Source organism: Carcharhinus amblyrhynchos, chromosome 2 (genome assembly GCF_965287045.1).
Source record: "Carcharhinus amblyrhynchos chromosome 2, sCarAmb.v2.hapA, whole genome shotgun sequence".
NCBI lineage: Eukaryota > Metazoa > Chordata > Chondrichthyes > Carcharhiniformes > Carcharhinidae > Carcharhinus > Carcharhinus amblyrhynchos.
This window is the reverse complement of record NC_137325.1, coordinates 116,947,136-116,973,192: the sequence shown is the minus strand read 5'-3', so window position 1 is coordinate 116,973,192 and position 26,057 is coordinate 116,947,136. Positions and strand designations below refer to the sequence as shown.

General features: G+C 41.6%; 1 protein-coding gene across 8 annotated transcripts in view; it reads left to right on the top strand.

Moving 5' to 3' along the window:
* The window catches only part of mpp7a (MAGUK p55 scaffold protein 7a), a 467,172-nt gene that overhangs the window by 416,909 nt on the left and 24,206 nt on the right, over positions 1-26,057 (top strand). For all 8 annotated transcript variants that reach the window (XM_080211719.1, XM_080211709.1, XM_080211666.1 and 5 more), the window contains 3 exons: positions 10,485-10,565; positions 19,878-19,971; positions 20,493-20,601. In XM_080211719.1, the coding sequence (XP_080067845.1) occupies positions 10,485-10,565; positions 19,878-19,971; positions 20,493-20,601 (284 nt within the window). The remainder of the gene's footprint in view (positions 1-10,484; positions 10,566-19,877; positions 19,972-20,492; positions 20,602-26,057) is intronic.

Below are 26,057 nucleotides of genomic sequence, written 5' to 3'. Positions count from 1 at the left end.
AGTTTGCTGCGAACAATGGTCTGTTTGAGGTTGTGTGGTTGTCTGAAAGCAAGAAGTGGGGGTGTGGGGATAGCCCTGGCGAGATGTTCGTCTTCATCAATGATATGTTGAAGACTCCGGAGAAGATGTTGTAGCTTCTCCGCTCCGGGGAAGTACTGGACGACGAAGGGTACTCTGTCCACTGTGTCCTGTGTTTGCCTTCTGAGGAGATCGGTGCAGTTTTTCGCTGTGGCGCATCGGAACTGCCGATCTATGAGTACCGCCGATCTCCTCAGAAGGCAAACACAGGACACAGTGGACAGAGTACCCTTCGTCGTCCAGTACTTCCCCGGAGCGGAGAAGCTACGACATCTTCTCCGGAGTCTTCAACATATCATTGATGAAGACGAACATCTCGCCAGGGCTATCCCCACACCCCCACTTCTTGCTTTCAGACAACCACACAACCTCAAACAGACCATTGTTCGCAGCAAACTACCCAGCCTTCAGGAGAACAGTGACCACAATACCACACAACCCTGCCACAGCAACCTCTGAAAGACATGCCGGATCATCGACATGGATACCATCATCACACGTGAGAATACCGTCCACCAGGTACATGGTAAATACTCTTGCAACTCGGCCAACATTGTCTACCTGATACGTTGCAAGAAAGGATGTCCCGAAGCATGGTACATTGGGGAGACCATGCAGACGCTACGACAACGGATGAATGAACATCGCTCGACAGTCACCAGGCAAGACTGTTCCCTTCCTGTTGGCGAACACTTCAGTGGTCACGGGCATTCAGCCTCTGACCTTCGGGTAAGCATTCTCCAAGGCGGCCTTCATGACACACGACAGCGCAGAGTCGCTGAACAGAGACTGATAGCCAAGTTCCGCACACACGAGGACGGTCTCAACAGGGATCTTGGGTTCATGTCGCACTATCTGTAACCCCCGTGACTTGCCTGGGTTTGCAAAACCTCACTTACTGTACTGTCTGGAGACAATACACATCTCTTTAAACTGTGATCAGTGCTCCTTCCACTCACATTATCAGCCACTTCAGGTCTTGAACAGCAGGTTAGGTGTAAAGATTCGCATTCTAATCAGTAATCTCTAAACTGTCTGTGCTTTATATGCTCTGTCTGAGGCCAGAACTCTCCATTCACCTGACGAAGAGGGTGTCCCTCGAAAGCTTGTGAGTATATTATCAAATAAATAGGTTGGACTAAAACCTGGTGTTGTCAGACTTTTTACTGTGTTTACGCCAGTCCAACGCTGGCATACCCACATCATGGATGAGGAATACCTGACTTCTCTTGCAGATTAAAATACTCCCCATCTTAACATGGTGCAGACTTGATGGCTTTTCCCTGGAACTAATTCAAAAGGGTCATTTCAAAAACACAATCACTATCTCAAACTCTCAGGGTGTGACAGCACACAGGATCTGGTCACCCAGTTTATCGTTTTTAGTTGAAGTGAAGGTCTTATAAGCTTTCAGTAAGCTGTGGGGCTTTTTGTAGTTGAATTTCCAGGATGTTGATTTTCTGGCAGACTTAAAATTGGAACAGGTTGGGTAGAGTCCTTCCCTCACTACCCAGCTATTTCTGTTCATTACCTTGGCTGCTTTGTTGGCTCGATAGTTTTCTGAAGGCCTTAGCAAGCAGAATTCTTCAATTTTTTTTCTAAATGCTGCCTCCAGCAGGAAAGGTAGAGTGCAGTTGGCCAGCTGCCTTGCTATTTTTTCCTTTCATTTTGCAAAACAAAGAAAAAAAGTTAAGAGGTGGATCCAATGACGCCATGCCATCAACCTGGCCACCCAGCTTATTTGCCAAAGGACTTTGGACTTCTAACAGGTCACATGGGTGAGATCATGTTTGTTGCCTGCATTTAAAGTAGTCAGAATCCACTCTATATAGAGATAGGGAGATTTTCCATACCCATTTTCGGCAAATGGGAAATTCACAGGGGTCAGAGAATTCAGTTGGAATCCCAAAATGGCATTTACACTGAGTTAGTCCCTGCCTGGCCCAATAGTCCCCGCCCAGCCACCAATGACATAATGGAGTGCCTGCCATGAAAGATACGGAATGTCATTACACTACGCTTGAATGCCATTAGCAGGCCTCCCCACTGTAGTAACCTACACATAAGGAAGTTCCTCGTTGGCATGACATTACGTCAGACGGGTTTACAACAGGTCCTGACAGGTCCTTGCCAGGAATGCACAGTTAAGTACAGAGCCTTCGGGGGTGAGGGTCAGGTCTGGGCAATACCCTAGCACTGTGTTCGGGAGGGGGGGGTGGGGAGGAACCTTCCACTGGGGATCCATGGGGGGGAATATTTTTGATCGGGGTGCCTTTTGAAAATGGTTGATCTGCTAGGAGCCGAGTATTTTGGAGTGAGCCCACTCCACCAGCATGGCATCATGAGATCCACTCCTTATCTCTTTTTTCTTCATGTTTGCAAATATGGTGGGAATAAACAGCAAGGCAGCTGGCCAACTGCAGTCTACCATTAGAGACAGCATTTAAAAAAAATTGAAAACTCCTGCCTGTCGAGGCCTTCAGAGAAGCATCGAGCCAACAAAGCAGCCAAGGTAATGAACAGAAATAGCTGGGCAGTGCGGGAAGGACTCTCTCCAACCTGTTCCAAGTACAAGTTCACCAGAGAATCAACATCTTGGAAATTCAATTACAAAAAGCCTCCCAGCTGACTGAGAGTGCTCTTTGAAAAAAACCTTCACTTCAACAAAAACATCAATTCACCTAAGAAATTAAAGGTCTGTCATGAAAGAGACCAAAGAACAAAGAAAATTACAGCACAGGAACAGATCATTTGGCTCTCCAAGCCTGCACCAACCGTGCTGCCCGACTGGACTAAAACCCCCTACCTTTCCAGGGACCATATCCCTCTATCCCCATCCTATTCACGTATTTGTCCAGATGACCCTTAAAACTAATTATTGTATCTGTTTCTACTACTTCCCCTGGCAGCAAGTTCCAGGCATCCATCACCTCCTACGTAAAAAAAACTTGCCTCATACATCTCCTTTTAACCTTGCCCCTTGCACTTAAACCTATGCCCCCTAGTAACTGACTCTTCCACCTGGGGAAAAAGCTTCTGATTATCTACTCTGTCCATGCCCCTCATAATCTTGTAGACTTCTATCAGGTCGCCCCTCAACCTCCATCGTTCCAGTGAGATAATTATTCTTTGTAATTGTGTTGTTTTTTTTCCCTTCTTCTGTATCTGGTCTTTGCAAGAGTAATCATAGAATCCCTAGAGTGCAGAAGAGGCCATTTGGTCTATTGTGTCTGCACTGATTCTCTGACAGAACATCTTCGTAGAATCCTTCCAGTGCAGAAAGAGGCCATTCAGCCCATTGATTCTGCACCAACTGTAATCCCACCCAGACCCTCTTCCCGTAACCCCATATATTTACCTTGCTAATCTCATGACACCAGAGTCAATTTAGTCAATTGAACCCAGGTCCCTGAAGCTGTGAGGCAACAGTGCTAACCACTGTGCCGCCTGGGTGAGAGTCAGGTAAGTGTGATTTTTTTTAAACCTCTGAGACAAGTGTGGGACAAATAAATAACCTTCATTTTAAAACTCTCAAAAAGTCTGGCTGCTGATATTTAAATTGGGCAACCACTCTGGTAAGAAAATACACACACCTCATATACAAAACGTCATTAATCAGAGACAATAAGAAAAAGCATAATTCTGTCCATGACAGTGATTCAACCCCCAGACCCCTCTAGCTGTACTCTATAACTCTATAAGATGTACCTTCTTTGAGTGCAACAGGCAGCAATCATGTTGTATGTACTGCGAGCTCTCTATCAAATGCCTGGGACCAGACTTATGGAATGAGGTTACAATGCTTGGCCATAAGTGCGTGAACCAGAAAACAACTTTGATATGAATATTTACTTGAAGCATAAACACAACATTATAAAGCACTAATCAAAAGTGTTTTATTTACCCAATCCCTGAGTCTTCCGTGTTTCTGCTCCTTAAGCACTATACTGAACATCCTGGGAGTTGCTTGGGTCTGCTGCAGAAAATTCTGAACAAGTGTTTCTGAACAATAGATTTCCAGACTGCAGGGCTTATAGTGTATTAGATTTTAAAAATTAAATCAGTTTTCGTCCATCTAGTTTGAAACTTGCAATGGTTCTAGTTAGGTAAACCTACTTTCCAATCATGGCAAAAAGAAACTCCATGGGTGTGTATTTTATGTGGAACAGAACTTCATTACACCAAGATGGATTTGTCGAATCCAGGTATGGATAAGATGGAAATCATTTGGATAGGATTGAGATACATAAAGGAAATGAAACAAGCTCTTGACATCTGCTATAAATCTTCAGGTCAAGTGGAAGGGTTTGACAAAGAGATTTGTAGTTAAAGTCTAGATAAAGATATGAAGAAAAGAAATAGAAGAAATATTGATAAAAGTTACATAAGAGCTGCGAGAAGGTTAGTATTGCACGTAAACATCATATGATAGTTGGGCTGAATGATCTGTTTCTAAGCTGTACGTTTTATATAATTCTATAACTCTGTTAAGCCTCCTTCCCAAGTGGTATGTAACCTTTCAATATTCTACATTTAGTACTTCTAAACATGATCCACTTTGCTTCTATGCTTTTCCTCTCCAACAGCGCTGTCCAATCCAATTTCCTTAGTTCACCCCTCAGAATCTGCCTTTCTAAAAATGAATGCATCTATTGTACTCACTCTTGTTTCCATCATGAGACTAATCTTAAATACTACCATATTGTGGTTACTGATGCCAAAATGTTCTTTGCTATACTATCCCATGTTAGTAACTTAATATTATGTTCAAAAGCACCACTCTGTAGGTCCCTTGACCATGTAACAATCCAGGATTGTGCCATGCAACATATTTTGACTCTTGGTTACACACTTTACACATTTACCAATCTATCTTTGAGAAACTAAAATCATCTAGAATAATTGCATATCTTCCGGTATACATTATACTTAACTATAAAGCTCTCTGTCAATACCTTCCACTTGACCTGAAGATCTATAGCAGATGTCCAGAGCTAGTCTTGTTTCCCTTATGTGTCTCAATTCTATCCAAATGGTTTCCATTTTAGCCATACCTGGATTAGACAAGTCCATCTTGATGGAATCAAATTCTCTTCCACATAAATAGATGCCCAGAGAGTTTCTTTTGCTAAGTCTGGAAAATAGGTTTACTTAACTAAAGTGATTGCGGAACCAGGTCTCAAATTATCTTGAAAAGAACCTGTTTAACTCTTAAAGGTTGACCCAGTATAACCTCTCTGGTCCAGAAATCTGTTGTTCAGAAGTTTTTGAACAGACCCAAGCAACTCACAAACTGTTTCAAAACAGCACTTTGGGGATTCAAACATGGAACATGCAATATTTGGGTAAATAAAACAAGTTTGATTACTGCTTAATAATGTTATATTGCAACTTTATGTTTCAAGTAAATGTTTACATCAAAGGTATTTGCCAGTTCCTACACTTGTGGTCAGGCATTGCAACAACATTCCACACATCCATAAAATTTCAAAATCTTGAAATGACTTGCTCCCAGGAATTCAATGAAGACATTACAGGGCATACATATAATTGCACTGAAGGAAGGTACATCTTAAATGGTAATAGAGTACAGTTAGAGAAGTCTGAGGATGTAGCAAATATGTGGTTGAATTAAAAACATCTGCAAAAGCAACAATGGAAGTAATGCAACGCATAAGGTGAACAAATATCAGTTCATAAATTATGAAGATAATGTTGGTATGGTGACCTAGGATATATAAAACCTAGGATTATGGAGGTTAATTGGCAGGATAGCCTGAATGAAAAATGAGGTTTAAACACAGAAATATAAACAAATTATAATTGTTTTCACTATTTGGGCTATTGAAAGATCCAGAATATGAATCAAAAAAATCAAATGAATTTAGAGAATCAGCATTAAATTCACTCCAGCACAGAAATTATATTGTATCGTAATACATAGAAATGTCAGATAACGCATTCAAAGTCAAATAAGGCATTCAACTGGCAGTGAAAGGAAAATGAAAGAATGAGAAACCAGACCCAGGTGTACGTAATACAAAAGGAACAGGATATGCTGGAAATAATCTGGCAGTTTCTGTGGAGTGAGAGAAACAGAGTTAATGTTAAGGTCCATGATCTTTCACCAGAACAGGACATGGATGGAGATGTAACTGGTTTGAGCAAGCACAGAAGGGAAGGAAAAGAAAGGTTAAAAGAGAAGGTCTTTGATAGGGTGGAAAGCAAGGACAATTAAATGGCAAAGAAGATGACAGTGCAATGTAAAAGGAGGTTGTAATGGGGCAAGTAAAGAAAGCAAAGGGCTGTTTCAAGGAGGTGCAAATGAAAAAAGTAGAACCACTCCCAAAACTGTAGCCCAAAAACGTAAAGAATAAAAAAGGAAGGCGAACAGGCAAGAAGTTTTAATTGTTGAACTTCATATTGAGCCTGGTGGGCTGTAATGTGCCAAATCAAAAGATGAGATGCTGTTCTTCAAGCTTGCTTTGAGCTTCATTGGAACACTGTAGGACGTTAAAGTCAAAGTGGGAATAGAGTGAACAATTAAAATGACAGATAACCAGAAGCTTTGGGTAACATTTGAAGCTCAACGGCAGCTGTTGGTGAGGATTCTGTTAATTCCATTTATCGCTCACTTTTTTCCTTTAGTTATCCGATTACTACATTTTGTCTCATGCCATCATTATTTTGTTATTTAATCTTTCTTCTTTCCCATCCTATCACATGGCTTTCTTTTGTTCTCTTCCCCACTCTCTCTCACTTCCCTGCCTCTGTGTTTACTTACAACCAACTACATCTCTAATTTTTTCCAATCCTGATGGACAGTCATCAACCTGATAGATTGGGCTGGTTATTGTGACCCCCCTTTTTCTCCCCATACTGGTTGTGTTTTCAGTGACAAAAGGGGCGGGGAGCATGTAAAATACAACAGATGATTGAGACAGCTAGGGTTGTTCAAGGCTTACTTAGACAGGCACATGAGCGGACTACAGATGGAGGAATACAGGAGACTTTTCTAAATAAAGGTCAAGAGCTTTGGCACATCCCTGGGAATCAATTGATTCCTATGGACCTTCTAACGTATTTCATGGCTCACTTGCTTTATTTCTGCGCTTCTGGGAATTCCATAAATGTCTGTCTATGTTTTGCATGTTTATTGATGTCTTTTCTTTTACTTCACAGGAGATTCGGTCCGCCTTGTTGACCAACAAGGGGCATACAGGCGGTGGGTCATGCGATGGCTGCTCTTGGATGTTGCTTCGAGAGTTGCCTAGTGCTTCATGTCGTTAGTGTATGCTTAAACTGGACCATCTGACGGGCAACACGACAGCTCAGTGACTATCACTGTTTGCTGTGCAGTTACATGGATTTGGGCCGGTGTCTGCGGGAGTTTGCACATTCTCCCCGTGATTGCGTGGGTTTTCTCCGGTTTCCTCCCACATCTCGAAAACGTGCTCTTAGGCTGATTGGTGTAACAAATTGTCCCGAAATTAGTCTCCCCTCGATCTTCCCCAACAGGTGTAGACAAAGGTCATGGGTAGAGGAGGGCACTCATAATTTTAAAATGGCGGCGCAGGCTCGTTGGGCCGAAGGGTGTGTTTCCCATGCTGTGTTGTTCTTTGTTCTTTGTAGATGGCTAGCTTACCATATCCACCCCCAAGTTGGTCCCCATATTCAGGTAAGCAGGTGGGTGAAAAAATCTGCCTGCCATTTTTAAATCAATAATGAATGGGCAATTGCACTTATTACCAAGCCAATACATTGGAATATTGTGCTGTCCATGCCATTACCATGGATAGGAATGAGTCGGTTTTTTTTAGCTAACTGCTTAGAAGCGGGAAGTATGCTCCCCCAACCCCAAAATGTAGCTGCCACTTTGATCCTGCCAGCCTGGCTTCCAAAACACACTGATCTCCCGAACCCGGGGCTCCATGTTCCTTCACCATCCAAAACCAGGGACTTCCCTCTGTCCAGAAGCCGTGTCCTCTTCATCTGCTTGCAGTGCCCACAATTGAGTTCGTCTGTGGCTGGGATCACTGGAGCTTGGCCAACAGCTATCGATGGCAGAACTTACCTGCACTGAGAGGGGGGTGGGGAGAGACGAGCAATACAGATTCCTCTAAAATTCAGCTCATAAGCACTGTTTCACTCCCAATAAATGTTGCCAGAGCTACTGAGTATTTCTCGCATTTGCTGTTCTATTTCTGATTTCAAGCATGCACAGATTTCTACTTCTGAATTTAGTACAACCTTATTTAAAGCAGCAGTTAATAAAATTTGTGATATCCTTGACCCTCTATTTAGAAATAGAAGTAATGTCCTAGAGGTAAGGTACATAACATGGTACCTAAGTTTATAAAGGGAAATAGTTATCAAAAAATTGCATCCTGCTAAGCATTTTCTTGGTGAAACTTTTGAAGTTACACAGGTCGAGCGATAAATATACAGCTGGGCAATATGCTGTGATGGGAGGGAATCAACATAAGTTTAAAGAATAGGGGTCTAAAAATTACACACTCGGACTATGGAAGTGCTATGGCCTTAATGATTTTTGCAAGGATTTGGATGGTGTGCTGCACAAGATATGTTCATGAGGGAGGAAGGCAGTGTTATAAACTTGGATCTGCCGCGAAGTATTAACTTGGGTTTGGTGGTCGAAGTTTTTCTCTTCAGCAGTCTAGTTGCTTGCCTTTTAAATAAAGGTTGCTTCTGACTGCTCAATACCTGCTAGTGCCCTAGTGGGAATCATGTGTATCCACTAATCTGCCTTGTGATCCAGACCAAATCTCCATGTCTTAAGCACATGTACTTCCTTGAATCTTTATAGGAAGACCAAGATAAGGTAACATTTGGTTCAGTTTGGAAACTGTCTTGTTATTTTGTAGACCATATGCAAATAAATTGTCATGAGTCTGCATGTTATTACAAAATAAAGTACAAGTGTACTCCAGTACATTTGGGATTCTTAAAGTGGAAGGATTTTGCTGTACAACTGACTACATTAGAGGTGACAAAATTGCCTCTTGCAGCTTTTCTGTTGCTTTAGTAAACATAACTTGATGCCTTGACTGAGTACTTAGATATTAATATTGGTTAATAAAAATTCTTCTCAGACAAACAGAGTTCTAAAACAGTTGTCAACACCAAGGTTCCAGATTGCACATCTGCTTATGGGTAACCAGCGTGATACTGTCTGGGGAAAGCTACTCTGTTTTAGAACACCTTTTTCTCAAAATGTACATTATGATGGTTGATTTGGGGAAGTAAGCAATATCTCGATTGTAACAGCATGGAAAAGGAACAAAATCTTGAAGCTCAAGCTCAGAAGAGGGAAGTGCATAATCAATTTACATTTAACTGCTTTACCCAGTGGGTAGTGAATGTGGAATGGACTACCCAGAGGGGTAGTAGAAACAGATCCTATGGAAATAATTAAGGATTAGACAGATATTTGAGGGATTTGGGGATTTGAAAGATACTAGTTTGGGACCAGCCAGATGTAGAGCCGAAATTTTTCCAATTCTGTTCCTTCCTTTTGTTCCTGAGTACGGGAAGTTGATGACGCTCAAAATGCACAAATTAGTTACCATCTGAAAAAAATCAACATTTTCAATGAGGCCTTCATTTGCACTCACTGTCATTACTCCTTTGTACCTAGACGTTCAAAACGTTTAAATTGCTCACTACTTTTATATTACATTTTACCCAGAGTGCAAGAACATAAACCATCTAATACTTACATTTTTTGATGGCCCTTTGGGATTGAAGTTGTATTACATTTTTAAAGGCCAGGTGAATATTATAAGAATGATGGAAGGAACAGTAAAACTGTCTGGCAAGCTTTTACTGAAGATTATTGAACCATTCTACACATAGCCCAGGAGCCTCTAACAGCTTAAATCTTTGGAAAGCTTGTCAGAACTTACAGCAAGGTGTTGGCCTTGAGATGTGATTTTAAAAAAACTGAAGTGTTGGGTACATTTATGGACTGTGTCGTACAATCCACTTCTGGAATTGATAGTATATGAGCTGCTGCAGCCAAGCAGCTGGCTGGAAGGGGGTAGGGGTGGTGGTGAAGGTTGTGAGCCAAGGTGTGGAAGAATAATCATTGAAATTTTTACATTGAAATGTAAAATGTTCTTTTAGCCTGTGACGAGAACTCCTGTAAATTGGAGATTTTGGTAACTTGTATAGGTATCAGGGTTTAAATCTGTATATATGCAAATAGCATTGTACTCAAAGATTGGTTGATTATCGCACTATCGTAAAGCAGATAGTAGTTGTATGGAGCTGTTTATAACTTTTAGTACAAATTTGAATGAAAGAAAAGCATTATTGATGTCTAATGAAGGGAACATTTCTGCAGTTATAGTTTGAGATTTTAAAAGCTCTTCTTGCTTTTGTAGGTCCTTCAGGAGTTGGGCTGAATGAGCTTAAAAGAAAACTGTTGATTAGTGACTCACAGCACTATGGTGTAACAATTCCACGTGAGTATGAGACCCTTTACTTTCTCCATTTAAACTTAACCTAGAGTTATTTATACGCTGAAGCAATGACATAAGTGTCAAACCTATTGAAAGTAGAAAGAGTTTCATTTACTCAGTTTGTCCATCATCAAAAAGGCCTTCTAATTACTTGTCAACAACGTTTATTTTTAACAGTCACTTTTAAGCTCAACATTTTTTATTCAATCTTGCGATTCTCCGAATTTTTTGATTCATTCACAGGGTGTGTGCAGCACTCGCAAGATCAACATTAATTGTCCATCACTCATTGCTTTTGAGAAGGTGGTGGTGAACCACCATATTGAACAGCTGTAATACAGGCACAGTACTGTAAGGAAGGGAATCCCAGGATTTTGAGCCTGGTATAATGAAGAAACAGTGATGCATTTACAAATCAGGATGGTGTGTGAATTTTGGGGGAACATGCATGTGATGACTTTTCCATGCAACTGCTGCCTGTTATGATCCTGGACCAGACCTCCAAGTTTTTGGTGCAAACCAATTAGAGACTGGCAACCTTTCATTCATCAGCAAATATTCTCACTTCTGACCTCACGTTCAAGGGATGAAGCAGCTGAAAATGCCTAGGGATATCTACAGTGATGTCCTGGAGCTAGGATAATTGGCCACAAACATTCATAACATCTTCGTTCGTGCTAGGTATGACTTCAGCCAGTGGATAGTTTTCCATCTTGTTCCCATTGACTTCAATTTTACTAGAACCTCCTCATGCGTGTTCAGTCAGAAACTGCCTTCATGTCAAGGGCAGTTACTCTCATCTCACTTCTGAAATTTAGCTCTTTTGTCCATGGGTGGAATTCTCCCAACCAGTCTTTGCGGGCAGATGTGTTGAATCTGGTTGGAGTCAACAAAAATCTTGCCTAAAATCCTATTGCAATTCCCCTGATTTCTTTCTTCCCCCTGGCAGGTTGTACAAATGTTATTTGCATTGTTTTGCAACACATGAATGGTCATTAAAACAGCAAACACTGGCATCCCATCAGGCCTTTTAATCTTGCATCACACCCATGAGAATTTATGTCAGTGTCAAGCCCAAATTACTAATGAAAGGCGTGCACAAGGCATCTCTATTTCACCAGAGACTGTGTGGTGAATACAACAGCTTTCTGCCATAGTGCTGCATTGCTCCTGATGTGCTGTTCACTGGGCAGACTGGTTCCTGCCTCTATCTCTATGCCAACTTGGTCGTCATGGACAGCACTGAGCTGCTGGACCCATGGACCTTCCTGTGTCACTGAGTCAGATCAATACTGCTCCTAGCATTGGAGTGTACAAGGGTCTTCTTGATCCTGATGCCACACAGCAGTGTTTTATCTGGGTAGAACTGTGCTGTGGAACTCATGGTCCAAATTTCGACTGGAGGTAGAGTGTGAGGGAGGCCAGGGCTGAGGGGGCTCTGGCCTATCAAAGACAAGAACATAAGAACATAAGAAATAGGAGCAGGAGTAGGCCATCTAGCCCTTCGAGCCTGCCCCGCCATTCAATAAGATCATGGCTGATCTGTTGTGGCTCAGTTCCACTTTCCCGCCCTCTCCCCATAACCCTTAATCCCCTCTCTTATCAAGAACCCATCAACCCGCTTCTTAAAAATATTTAGCGAGGCAGCCTCCACCACTTCAACGGGCAGAGAATTCCAGAGATTCACCACCCTTTGAGTGAAGAAGTTCCTCCTCAACTCCGTTCTAAACCGCCTCCCCTTTATCTTGAGGCTGTGCCCCCTAGTCCTACTGTCTTTTTTGAGCAGGAAGAGTCTTTCCACCTCTATCCTATCCATCCCATTCATCATCTTATACGTCTCAATGAGATCTCCCCTCATTCTTCTAAACTCTAACGAGTACAAGCCCAGTTTATTCAGCCTCTCCTCATAGCTCAATCCCCTCAACTCCGGTATCAGCCTAGTAAACCTCCTCTGCACTCCCTCCAGGGCCAAAATATCCTTGCGCAGGTGCGGCGCCCAAAACTGCACACAGTTCTCCAGCTGCGGCCTCACCAATGCCCTATACAGCTGCAAGGGGGTGAGGGCTGTGCAAGATGTGGGAGGCTGTGGGTGAAGGCTCACAATGGTAGGGAGATGGGCAAGTAGGGGGATGGAGGAGAAGAACAATGGCAGGGAGAAGGAAGACTGAGGGGAGGGAAGCTAGACCCCAACAAGGCTTAGTTTAACTCTAAACCCCTGGAGTTCAGGAGAAATTATACAAATTAGACCTGTTTTCTTAGAATTTAGAAAGTTAAGGGGTGATCTGATCAACGTCTTCAAGATACGAAAAGTAAAATACAGAGTAGATAAATTATTTCCACTGGTTGAGATTCTGGTGACCATAACTCTATAACATTTTGGGTAGTTATGGATAAGGACAAGAGTGGCCCTGAGGTAAAGGTGCTTAATTGGGCGAGGGCCAATTACCCCCAAATTTAGATAGGAACAAGAGAAAGTGTTTTGAGAGTGGCTATATGAGGACAAATCTATGTCTGGCATGTGGGTGGCTTTTAAAGGCCAGTTGATTGAAGTACAGCACAGGCATGTCCCCAAAAAAATAAAGGATAGAAGTGGCAGGATTGGAGAACCATGGATAATGAGGGAAATTGTAAGCTTAGTCAAAAAGAAAAAGGGAGCCTACGACAGATCTAGGTATCTAAAAACTGACAGTGTCGTTGAGGAATATAGTGAAAGTAGGAAGGAACTTAAACGTGGAATTAGGAGGCTTAAAAGGGACCATGAAATACCTTGAGCAAACAGGGTCACGGAGAGCCCCAAGGGTTTTTATGCATATATTAGGAGCAAGAGGGTAGCAAGAGAAAGAATATTCAAGACTATGAAGTGAAACCATGAGTGGAGCCACAGGAAGTGGGTGAGATTCTTAATGAGTACCTTGTATCGGTATTCACCAAGGAGAAGGGCATGACAGATGTTGCTGTCAGGAATAGGTGTGTGAATGTTCTGGAGAATGTCAGTATATCGAAGGAGGAAGTGTTGGGAATCCTAAATTGCATTAAGGTAGACAAAACCCCACGGCATGATGGGATCTATCGCCAGTTATTGCAGGAGGCAAGGAGAGAAATAGCTGGGACATTAACAAATATCTTCACATCCACTTTGACCACAGGTGAGGTTCCAGAGGACTGGAGAATAGCCAGTGTTGTTCCCTTGTTTAAGAAAAGAAGCAGGGATAATCCAGGAAATTATAGGCCAGTGAGCCTGACGCCAGTGGTGGGGAAGCTTTTGGAGAAGATACTGAGGGACAGGATGTTTGCACATCTGAAAAAAAAATGGACTAGTTAGTGACAGAGCATGCTTTTGTACAGGGAAGGTCATGTCTCGCCAACTTGATAGAGTTTTTTGAAGAGATGACAAAGATAATTGATGAGGGAAGGACTGTGAATGTGGTTTATATAAATTTGAGTAAGGCACTTGTCAAGGTCCCACATGGCAGACTGGTACAGAAACAAAAATCACGTGGGATTCAGGGTGGGCTGACTAGATGGATACAGAACTGGCTTGGTCATAGAAGGCAGAGAGTAGCGGTGGAAGATTGTTTTTCAAAATGGAGATCTATAGCTAGTGGTGTTCCACAGGTATCAGTGCTGGGATCTCTGTTGTTTGCAGCATATATAAATGATACGGAAGAAAAGTGGATGGTCTGATTAGTAAGCTTGCCGATGACACGAAGATTGGTGGAGTTGCTGAGTTGGGGATTGTCAGAAGATGCAGCAAGATGTGGATAGATTGGAGACTTGGGCACAGAAATGGCAGGTGGAGTTTAGTCTGGACAAAGGCGAGGATTTTGGAGGATCAAATTTGGGTGTGAATTATACTGTAAATGGCAGAACCCTTAGGAACATTAACATACAGAGTGACCTGGACATGCAGGTCCACAATTCCCTAAAAGTGGCAACACAGATGGCCAAGATGATTAAGAAAGCATATGGTATGCTTGCGTTCATCAGCAGGGGCACTGAGTACGAGAGTTTGGAAATCATGTCGTAGCTATATAAAACCTTGGTTAGGCTGCATCTGGGGTATTGCATGCAGCTCTGGTCACCACACTACCAGGAAGTGTAAGCTTTGGAGAAAGTGCAAAGAAGGTTCACCAGGATGTTGCCTGGTCTCGAGGGTGTTGACAATGAGGAGAGGCTAAATAAACTAGGATTGTTTCATTGGAAAGACGGATGCTGAGAGGAGACCTGAAGGAGGTCTACAAAATGATGACAGATGTGGACAGGGTGGATCAGAGGGTCTTTCCTAGGATGGAACTGTCAGTTACAAGGGGGCACAGGTTCAAGGTGAGGGAAGGAAAGTTTGAAGGCGACGTGTAGCGGAAGTTTTTCACACAGAGTGGTGGGTGCCTGGAAGCAGGCACATTAGCAGCATTTAAGAGGCATCTGGATGTGTACATTATAAGAGGGAATAGAGGGATAAGGACTGAGTAAGGGCAGAAGTTTTTTTTAGTTTAGTCAAGATCAGCTTAGACTTGGAGGGCCAAAATGCCTGTTCCCTTGCTGTATGTTCTTTGTTTGTTGTTCTATTCTAGATCTAGGGCACAGACTAAAAATTAGGGCCAGACCATTCAGGCAAGATGTTGTGAAGCATTTCTACACATGTAGAGTGGTAAAGGTTTGGAACTCACTCCCACAAGTGGCAGTTGATGTTAGATTGGGATAACTTTAAATTTGAGATAGATAGATTTCTGTTTAGCAAAGGTATTAAGGGATATGGGCCAAAGACAATTATGTGAAGTTAGGCCACAGATCAACCATGATCTCACTGAATCATGGAACAGGCTTGAAGAGCTGAATAGCCTACTCCTGATCCTGTGTTCCTATCAAAAGCACTTCACTGAATGAATCATCTTTTGAAATGTAGTGATTGGAGGCAGCAGTCATTTTGCACTAGCAAATTCCTGAGATTTAGTGATAATGGCTGGAAAAGAAATGTTGGCCAGGAAGCCAGGAGAACTTTCTGCTCTTTTTTAAGACATTCAGCATCCATCTAAATCTACAGCCAACACTCAGTTTAACATTCCATCTAAAGAATGGCACATTGGTAAGTTTGTGCAAACAACGCAACCTTTCAACAAACATCTAAATACACAATGAATGTTATTCAAACCCAATATGTAAGCTCTCTTGGGTGTTACTGTCTGTGCCTTTCCAGTGGCCAACATCTATCTATTGGAACGGTCTTCATAAATAAATGACAGTTGATGCAAGATTAATTGCTATCTTTAAATCTTAGATAAGTTCTTGTTAATCAGAGGTATTAAGAGATTTGGGCCAAAGGCAGGTATATGGAGTGAGGCCGCATGTCAGCCATGATTTCCTTAAATGGCAAAACAGGCTTGATGAGCTGAATGACCTTTTTTGATCCTACCTTCCGAAGGCTGCATGCATGCAGAGCTCACAAACAAGGGGGTCAAAGTGATAACATGTTTAATGGAAGGGAGTGCACAGACTCCAGATGTAGTGGGCATGTGTGCCTCACAATTGAGCTCTGGGAGTGTGGTTGAATTGAGAAACAGTCTTCTTCTTGAAGCTACTTGCCTTTTCCCACTGGGTTGCAAATATCCTGCATGGTCTGGTGAAGACAGTGAGCTGGAGAGATTGATGTAAGTGTGCTGAACTGGTATTCAAATATGGCACCGAGACCTTTAAACTCATCAGCTGGCAGAGGGCATTCAAATCAGTTGGCAGCCCACCAGAAGATTCGGAGGAGAACTCACATGTGCATAATTAATAATCGAGCTAGCGAAGGCCTATCAAAACACTTCTTTAAGTGTGACTACTGTTAACTTATAACTATAATGCACTTTCACTGACAAATTTTAAATAAACATTGGAAGATTTTATGACCCATGTGAATGGAAATTAAACAGTGTTTTAGATGACTGGTAGAATTGAGAATATTTGCTTCCAAATGTACATCAAACATTTATAGTTGCTGTTGTTCAAGAAGCTGTTATGGAATGACTCTTTCCTTCAAAGGGATGTGGATCAGATATATATCGCCAAGCCAATTTGTTACAAATCTCCCAAGGTTTTATTCATTAAATGTTGGTAATTGTTAGAGAGGACTTGCATTTCTGCAGCATCATTCACAATCTTAGGACCTCGCAAAGCACTGTAAAGCGCAATGAACACTTCTGAAATGTAGCCTGAGTTGTGATGTGGGGAAATTCAGCCAACTTGTCAACAGCAAGGTCATTCAAAGAATTAAACTCATGACAGAAAACCTGCAGGTTTCTTGAATCTTATCCAATAGTCATTCAGCCCTTAGTTCAGTTGCAGCAGGATTTTAGAAGATCATAATCTGTTTATTGTTCAATTATTGACCAGTTAAGTAAAGTTCCCTTTAGATTGTTTGGAGTGTAATTATTAATTTGAAATTCTCTATTTCTGTTTTTGGTTTGGTACACCCCACATTGCACACATATAACACTTTCAATCCATTTTAACATCAAATACTTAAGGCTGCAATCAAGCAAAAAGTAAAAATCTGAATAAAATGATGAGCTGAATTTGGCTCAGTGAGCCAGTAAGCTTGTGTGAGAGGCTAAAAATCCAGTTTGGCCCAGATTTTTGCCTCACCCGATGTTACCAGCTTTGTTTTGCTGGTGAAAATGGCTTGATGCCTGGAATGACATGATTAACAGGTGAGGAGGAGCTTTGTAGATGGAGTGGGGGAGTGGAGCTCTGTAGACGACTGTGGATGGTGGGGGGTGGTGATTGGCCAGGAGATAGGATTTGGGGGAGAGACCAGTGCGGGATGAGGCAGGAGATTTTCCAGTTCACTCGTAGGTCAGGGCAAGAAGCCCCAAGAGCTCTGCAGCTGGTTTCACTGGAAGTTTAACACCCTTGTCCATGCCTCCGCCCCCCCACCCCTGCTTATTGGGGAGAATTGTTGGGGCTTTTTTTTTGCACTGAGTGCTGTAAGATTGCTACTTGTGGCTTGCTGAAAAGAACAGTGCCTTTCTCTCCTGTTTTCTCCCTTATTTGGCACTTAGAATAAGTTGTGGCCAGGACGCCTGATCCCCCCTGACTGCAGAGCAGTAGGGATGCACACTGGCATGACATTTTGCCGGGGGTGGGGGGGGGGGGGGGGGGGGGGTGCGGTGGTGGTGGGTGGGTGTTGGTGGTCTGCCATTCCAAACTTGTTGAGGACATTTAAATGTAGTCCATTCTATGTAAAGAGAGTTTGCACTGGATGCAAATCAAATTTCAGGCCCCTCTCCCTATCTTTCCTGCTTACCATACTGATTGATTGGTGTGTCAAACCGGTGAGATCGTGCCCACTGTCTCCAAACCAATGAACACAGCCTTTCAGAAAATAAAATAGCTAAATAAAAGCTTCAGATTAACAGGTGTGAGTTGGGAGATTATACAGAAATGAGCAAAATGGAGGGTAAGCTATCGGAATTGTTCACACAATATTTTCCTTTTCTCCTATATAATTTGAGTTCATCTTTCCAATCCTCAGTGAAACGCTCACACAGAAATTGTTTTGTCTGCTCTATTGCTTTTTAATTATATCCCTGTTAAATTTAATTGTATTTGGATATCTTTTTGTATGAGTTGCATTAATAACATTTTTGCTTGGAGTTGTTGAATTTCCTAGTTTAGGTAGTACACTGAACAAGGGAAAATAGATTTGCTGCTTTTGTTTTTATGCGCTGGTTACTGTACAGATTGAAAGACTTGGAGCTACTTGTTTGGCAACAATTGGCTGCAGTCAAATAGGAAGCATGCAAACCGTTCCCTCATGTCACTAATTAACCATGGTGGTTGTGCATCCATCTTTAATAGTTCATAAAAGTCTTGCTAACATAATATTTAAATGACTTTTTAAAAATACCTGCTAAAGTAAAGAAAATAAAAACTAGAAACAGTAATTTTAATTTGAATGGAGGGGATTAATGGCAATTATTAAGATTTATGGGGTAATTTTAGGCATTGCCAAAATGCATGAGAAATTCAGTCACCCCCCATTCTAACATTTTCCATTCACTAATATTGTGGGAATTGCTCCATGCCAGAGAGTGAATTTATAAAGTCACACCTTTAATTCCTTTAGGAAAAGTTAGAATGAGTGATATTTATTCTCTGGTAGATTTTTGGTACTGATTGAGAAAGCAATAAAAAGAAACCAGTCAAGGTTGACCAACATTGCAACTTTTCCATGGAGCAATAAAGATTCACAATAATTCATCAAAAATTAAATACTTCTAGCCAACCTTTACGTTGGGCTACATCCCAAAAATCACTCTGGTTTATGGTATTAACTTTACACTCCCTATATTCTGTGCAAGCAATTCAATTCTTTTCCATTATCATTATACCTCTTGTTACTATCTCGTTTTACTGTTAATCACAAGGGAATAGGTTAGTCTGCAGTATTTCATACAGGAGCCAGTTCTATTCAAAACATGGAGTGCTTGCCAGGAACATTTATGAAATATTTAATGAAATGTGATGCTGTCTCTTTGACTTTAAAAAATGTAACTTTAAAAAAGCTCAGGATGTGCAGTTGAAGCATGAAAAAAATCTTTGTTTAATGATTTTTGTGCCACTTGTATACCATGTATGAAACTGTCTGTAGACTAAATAAATATACTTCTGTGGTATTCTTCAGGTGGAAGAAACAATACGTAGTTAATTACTTCTCTCAAATCAGCAAGGATTTTCCTTCTATGTATGATATTATTCCTTTTATTCCACATAATTGTCAGCTTTTTGAAGCCATCCTGACATTTATGAGCTATAAAGGAAAAACTTTTCAATCTACTGCATAAAATACCAATCCAGTGCCTCATATTTTGGCTTTAAAAAGGACTATGCTGAGGAAAAAGACAGTTGCCATATTTCTGAATAGCAGCAGTGGTGACATTAAAATTAGATCATACAACATTGCTAGATTTTCTGTTAGTAGTCAGAATAATACTGGATTATATAAGGCAATATGTCAGTTGTAATTAATTTTAATTTAGGAACTCTTTGCACTCAACAACATGCAGAAACTTTCAAGTGCTTTAATTATGTTTCTGTCGATGGGCATGATTGCCAAATGCTCCAGCAAAATAGAAAAATTTTACAAACTTGTTGCTTTGGTTACACTAAAATCATGCGGTTGTTCAGAATCAACAAAAGTTTAAATTTTTTAGGTTTTTAAAGATGCTAATGGCATCAGTAGTATTTGATTCTGATATTTTAAACTGATTTTGAACAACCATCCTAACATTGGCAATGCTGAAAATATTTATTTTTGTGTTTTGTCATCCACAGATACAACGAGGCCAAAAAGAAGCCAGGAAACTGATGGAGTGGAATATCATTTTATTTCCAAGCACTTGTTTGAGACAGATGTACAAAATAACAAGTAAGTTGAAAAATGGCATACTCTATTTCCAGCCAACACATCTGGAAAGTTTCAGATGCAGTGATGAAAAGTATCGGAATATTTGAACAATAGGTTACTTGGGAAATCAGATTGGCAAGTTGCTCAGGGAATTAAATGTTACCATTTTATTCTGTTATCGAATTCTTAAACTTGGCATCACTGTGTTCTTCATTTCATAAACTTGTGCCATACATTCAAAATCTAATTAGCAGTTATTAAAAATAATTTGATGTATTCTATGAAGGTTTGATATGTATTTGTATTTTTATGTAAGCAGAAGCAGTTATAAGCATTTCCTTAGTTATATGGAGTATTTTCTGTTTACACTACAAGTTTTGATTTCATTTATTTCACTGACTTCAAACGACTAAATGTAGTTCAAACCTATAAATTGCCTATGTATATGCATTATGTGTACCCTCAACTTTTTAATGAATGTAGTCTGTAAAGAAGTATGGGTCAACAATTGGTCAATGTTATTTTGATTCTGATTTTTCCAGGTTTATTGAACATGGAGAATACAGAGGAAACATGTATGGAACAAGTATAGATTCTGTTCGACATGTATTGGCCAAGAATAAAGTATGCCTGTTGGATGTACAATGTCATGTAAGTAAACACATTTCTTCAACACACAAAAGACTTTTTGGTTTGTTAGTCTTCATGAATATGCTAAAGTTGTGGTGGTAATATGTTAAATAATTGTGAAAGTAATAACTCTCAAATTATTTAAATTCTGTTAATCTAGGTACTCTTACATACTGCAACTTAATTATCCTACTGTAATTTATGGCAATAAGTAAAAGTCTTTATGTAGCAAAAAAGCATTTCACTTCTTGTAGTCTCTTCTAACACAAACAAGGAGTGGAAGGAGAACAGGACTGGCAATTTATGCCCTGAGAGAACTCTTCTCTGCATGTATTGAGGTCATCTCTCAGATGTTTGCTCAGTCAACTATTTAATTCACTAACCTTGTTCAACAAAATTGTCTTTCAACTCTTAAGCATATGAAAACATGCCAATCTTCCCAGAGGCTAGAATACAATTTTTTCCCTTTTCTAAATCTTTTTTGTCTCCTGTTGTTGTGCAAAAATTACCAAGCAAGATGGAAGCCACGTGAATTATCTCCAGGTTCCAACTGTTAGTCACTGATAACCAAGTTGAACAGTCTAAAATAATTTTCCTCCAGATTTTCATTTTCTCTTATTGGATGGGACTGTTTATAAGCATGTGGCCAAGATCTGGAATTTGAATGGAAAATTATGAAAGCCAACTAATGCAATGCAGCCAAGCAATAACTAATATTAAATAAACTATGCATAAGGAACAATATGTGTGGACAGTACAGAGGAATTGAACCATTTCTGTTAGAAGGGCACAATCTTTTGTGTAATCATTGAGGATGTCAAAGGTACATGATGAATATAACTTTTGTCTTTGGTGACTATCCTCTGTACAATCCAAGAGGCAACAAATATATTTCTAACTCAATCATTAGAATAGTTCATTAGTCCACTGTAGAAAATCCATAACATCAGCACAATTCGGGTGGAATCGGCTAAACTAGCACAGGAAATCTGTGAATTTTATGCACAGGTGAATTACACCAAAATACACTTGTGTTTATGTTTTCTGTGATTATTTCCACTGATTCAAGATTTGATTCACCAAAATCGAGCCCCACCCAAACTGTCCATGCTGCCAGGTCAAGATTGTCAAATTCCACCAATCGTATTGGTTTGGTAAGGCTCTTCAAATTGCACTCACATTGCTAGACATACATGGACTAGCAGGCACATTACAGAAATTTTGCAGATCAGAAATAGTTCTTTAAGTGATCGGTATATACATATGAAACTATTAAATTGTTCAATGGTTTTTTGAAGTTATTTTCAGTGATTTTTAGGCTGGATTTTCAGAGTCATGCTGACTCAGGAAACCTTTAAAAATAGCAGGTGGAATCAGATTCCAGCATTCCCTACCACATGCTTGAGGTTTCTAATTTTCTGAAGTGCTTTTTTAAGGATGTAGACTGGTTAAGGCCAAAGCCTGCTCCCTTTACTCCTGACTTGCATTGAGTCAGGCCTGGGTTTTAATGAGCCTGGTTTGCGGCAACTCAGTGGTGTTGTGAACCATAGTTTGTATGAGAGGACCTTTCAAAGAGTTCTTGTTCCCCAAGCCAAGGTATGCCTCCCCACCACCTGCACCTAAACAACACCTATGGACCCTCGTATCCAATACCAAGCTATGCCCCTCTATCCATTCCCCATTGCTCCTCATATCTTCAATGCCAAGATATGGCAGGAAATGCCTCCCAAACACCCCCATGAAACCTTATGGTTTCTGTCAAGCTATGCTCTTCCACCACACCCATTGCTCCTTATGCCTTCAATGCCAAGCTATAGACCCTCAGCCCCCATACTAGTTATGCCCTCCAAACAACCTCCACAATCCCACATGCTCCAGTGACAAAGGTATGCTCACTGAAAGATATCTATGTTTTCAGCCAAGAATCTATCTTAAGGCTTGGCTGAGAGTTCAGACATTGTTGAGTATGTTGAAATACCTGAGCACAGAAAACGCAACATTTAATTGACAGCTCAAGCTGTCTGATCTCTGCTGTCAATTGCACAATATTTTCTACGCAAAGTTAAAATGTTTCAAGTATTTGCAGTTTCAGCTATTGAAACTGGATAGGATATAAATGATTAACACTTTTGTAAAAGGACATTTTTAACATAGTGAAAAGTTATGAATGAATGATATTTACTACACATCCTATTGTCACTATAAGATTCATTGGTTCTTCTATACTGTGTATAGTGACTCACTGAACATGGAAGTGCCACGGCTTGACATAGGGGACATGAACCATAGAAAGAGTAAGGAACAGAAATAAGCCACTAAGACCATCGTGTCTGTGCTGACTGAAAACAAAAAAAAATCTAGTTATCCATTCAAGCGCCTAGTCTGTAGCCTTGCACATTTCAGTAGGTTGGGTGCAGGTACAAGTATTTTTTAAACAAGTTGAGGGTTTCTACCTCCACTGCCTAACCAGGTGAATTCCAAAGTCTCACCATTGTGTGGGTGATGAAATTTTCCCCCCTGTCCCCTCTAACCCTTCTATCAGTCACCCTAATTTGCTCTGGTAATTTACCTGTCCATAGGGAAAACCAAGCATCTGCAGTAGTGTTTACATCACACAAGCAGCAGGCGATGACCGTCTCCGACAAGTGAATCTAATTATCATCCCATGACATTTAATAGCATTATCATCACTGAATCTCCCATTATTAACATCCTGGGGGTCACCATTGACAAGAAACTGAAATGAACTAGCCATATAAATACTGTGGCTGCAAGAGTAGGTCCAGGGCTAGGAATCCTGTGGTAAGTAATTCACCACTTGACTCCCCAAGCCTGTCCACCATCTACAGCCACTTTCCTGGATAAGTAGATACCATCCAGGATAAATCAGCCCACTTGACCAGGACTTCTTCCACAAATGCTTCATCTACCACTGATGAATAGTGACACCAGTGTGTACCATCTACAAGTTCTTCACACAGCAATCACCAAATCCCTACCGCTAGCATCTAGAAGGACAAGGCCAACAGAGACATGGGAATACTACCACCTGGAATTTCTCTTCCAAGCCACCATCCTGACTTGGAAATATGTTGCCTGTCCTTCACTGTCGCTGGATCAAAATCCTGGAATTCCCTCCATAACGCGGATAAATGTGTAGTCGTCCATTTTGGCAGAACCAACGGGATGAATGAGTACACTATTAAGGGCAGAAGTCTGAGTAGTGTTGAAGAGCAGAAGGATCTAGGGGTCCGGGTCCACAGGACTCTTAAATCGGCCTCGCAGGTGGGGGAGGTGGTCAAGAAGGCGTATGGTGTACTGGCCTTCATTAATCGAGGGATTGAGTTTAGGAGTCGGGAGGTAATGCTGCAACTTTATAAGACCCTTGTCAGGCCTCATTTAGAGTATTGTGCGCAGTTCTGGTCGCCTCACTATAGGAAAGATGTAGAAGCTATTGAGAGGGTACAGAGGAGATTTACAAGGATGTTGCCTGGACTGGGAGGCATGCCTTATGAAGTTAGGTTGAGGGAGCTGGGACTCTTTTCCCTGGAGAGACGAAGGTTGAGAGGCGACCTGATAGAAGTTTACAAAATGTTGAGAGGAATAGATAGGGTGGACTCTCAGAGGCTATTTCCCCGGGTTGAAATGGTTGCTACGAGAGGACACAGATTTAAGGTGCAAGGAGGGAAGTTCAGAAGTGATGTTAGGGGTAAGTTTTTCACTCAGAGGGTGGTGAGTGAATGGAATCGGCTGCCGTCAGTGGTGGTGGAGGCGAACTCGCTGGGGTCTTTTAAAAGACTTCTGGATGAGTATATGGGGTTTAATGAGATTGAGGGTTATAGATAGGTCTGTAGGTTGGTAGGTGTTGATGTGATCGGCGCAACTCGTGGGCCGAAGGGCCTGTTTGTGCTGTAGTGTTCTATGTTCTATGTTCTATGTTCTAACAGCACTGAGGGTGTATTTACACCATGAGATTGCAGCAACTCAAGAAGTCAGTTTAGCATCACCTTCTTGAGGGTAATTGGGGATGGACAATAAATGCTGGCTTAGCCACCAACACCCACGTTCCGTAAATAAATTTTTAAAAATATGCCCGTCTATCCTATTTAGTTCCCCTATCATCCTGCATTACCTCAATCAGGTCACCTCACGGCCTCCTCAATTCCAAGGATAACAATCCCTGCTCATCCAGTCTTTTGTCATTTTCAAGCCCTGGCAACATTCTTGTAAATCTCCTCTTTTTTTTCCAGAGCAATTATGTCCTTCCAGTAATGTGGTGAGCAGAATTGTACACAAAATTCCAGCTGTGGCCTAACCAGCATTTTATACAGTTCCATCATTACATTCCTGCTTTTGTGTTCTAATGAGTGGCCATGTGGATGGAGGGGTGTACATTGCCACAAGGGGCTCTATGAATTATTGACAGGAGGCATAGTTTGGCATGAGGGATATAAGGGTCATGATTGGGCATGCAGAATGCTTGGGAGGGTAAAAGCTGGAGGGTCTTTGTATGTTAACTGGACAAAGTCCTACAGCAATGATGCAGGCCTTTTGAACAGTGCACCGGCATCTAGAAGTCTTTGTGGCTGCCTCCAAATTTTTCCCCAGGTCAGCTGGCCAGATGCCAGCTCATAACCACCTGCCCCCCTACAATGCAAATTCCATCCTTTCAGGCGCTTTCCCCTGAGGTGAATGGGTAAGCTGGGAATCCTCCCACTCCTCAGCTTGAGGATAAAAATCCAGGTTTTTAAACATTTAAGGCTGTATTTTCCGGTGCTCACCCCAAGGCCAGAAATTCCTGCCCAATGTCAACTGACCTTTGCATAGTCCATCGAATTTTTGTCCCACCTGCCACAATTCCCATGGTGGGTGGGATGGGAAGATACCGCTCTTAGTGTTTAAATGAATTGCATTGTTATGTAATTTCTGTTGCCGCACCATTTTCCTCTTTGTCAAGTTGTTATTGGCTGTGATTCTGCTCCTAAATGTGCATCCCAGCAGGAAATCTGAAGTGTTTCCCACTGGAGTTAGTAATGTCTGTGAGGTAGGACTCACCTGATCAATAGAAATTGATGCATCACAGGAAATACGACGGCCATCCATGCATTTCAGAGATCAGGGCAAAAGGGCACCCTGATCTCAGCATTCAGCCACAGGCCCCCTTTCCCCACAACAGAAGAGGCGACACCACCCCTCTCAACTAGCTGACCAGGGGAACACATATAACCCTTCAGCACAGGGAAGACCCTCACTAAACCCCCCCCCACACCCCCCGCCGCCGCAGCCACTGCCGCACCATGCAGGTGTGAGGGTAATACAACACCACCCCCCCTTCCCTCCAGCCCAACCAGACAAGGACTCTGCCAAAGAGTCCCCTCAGACCCAGCATTCTCTTCCTGGTCCTACCGCTTGGCAGTGCCAAACCTTGGACTGCCCCAGTGGTGACATCCTGATCTAGCGCGTTGGACTGGGGGGCA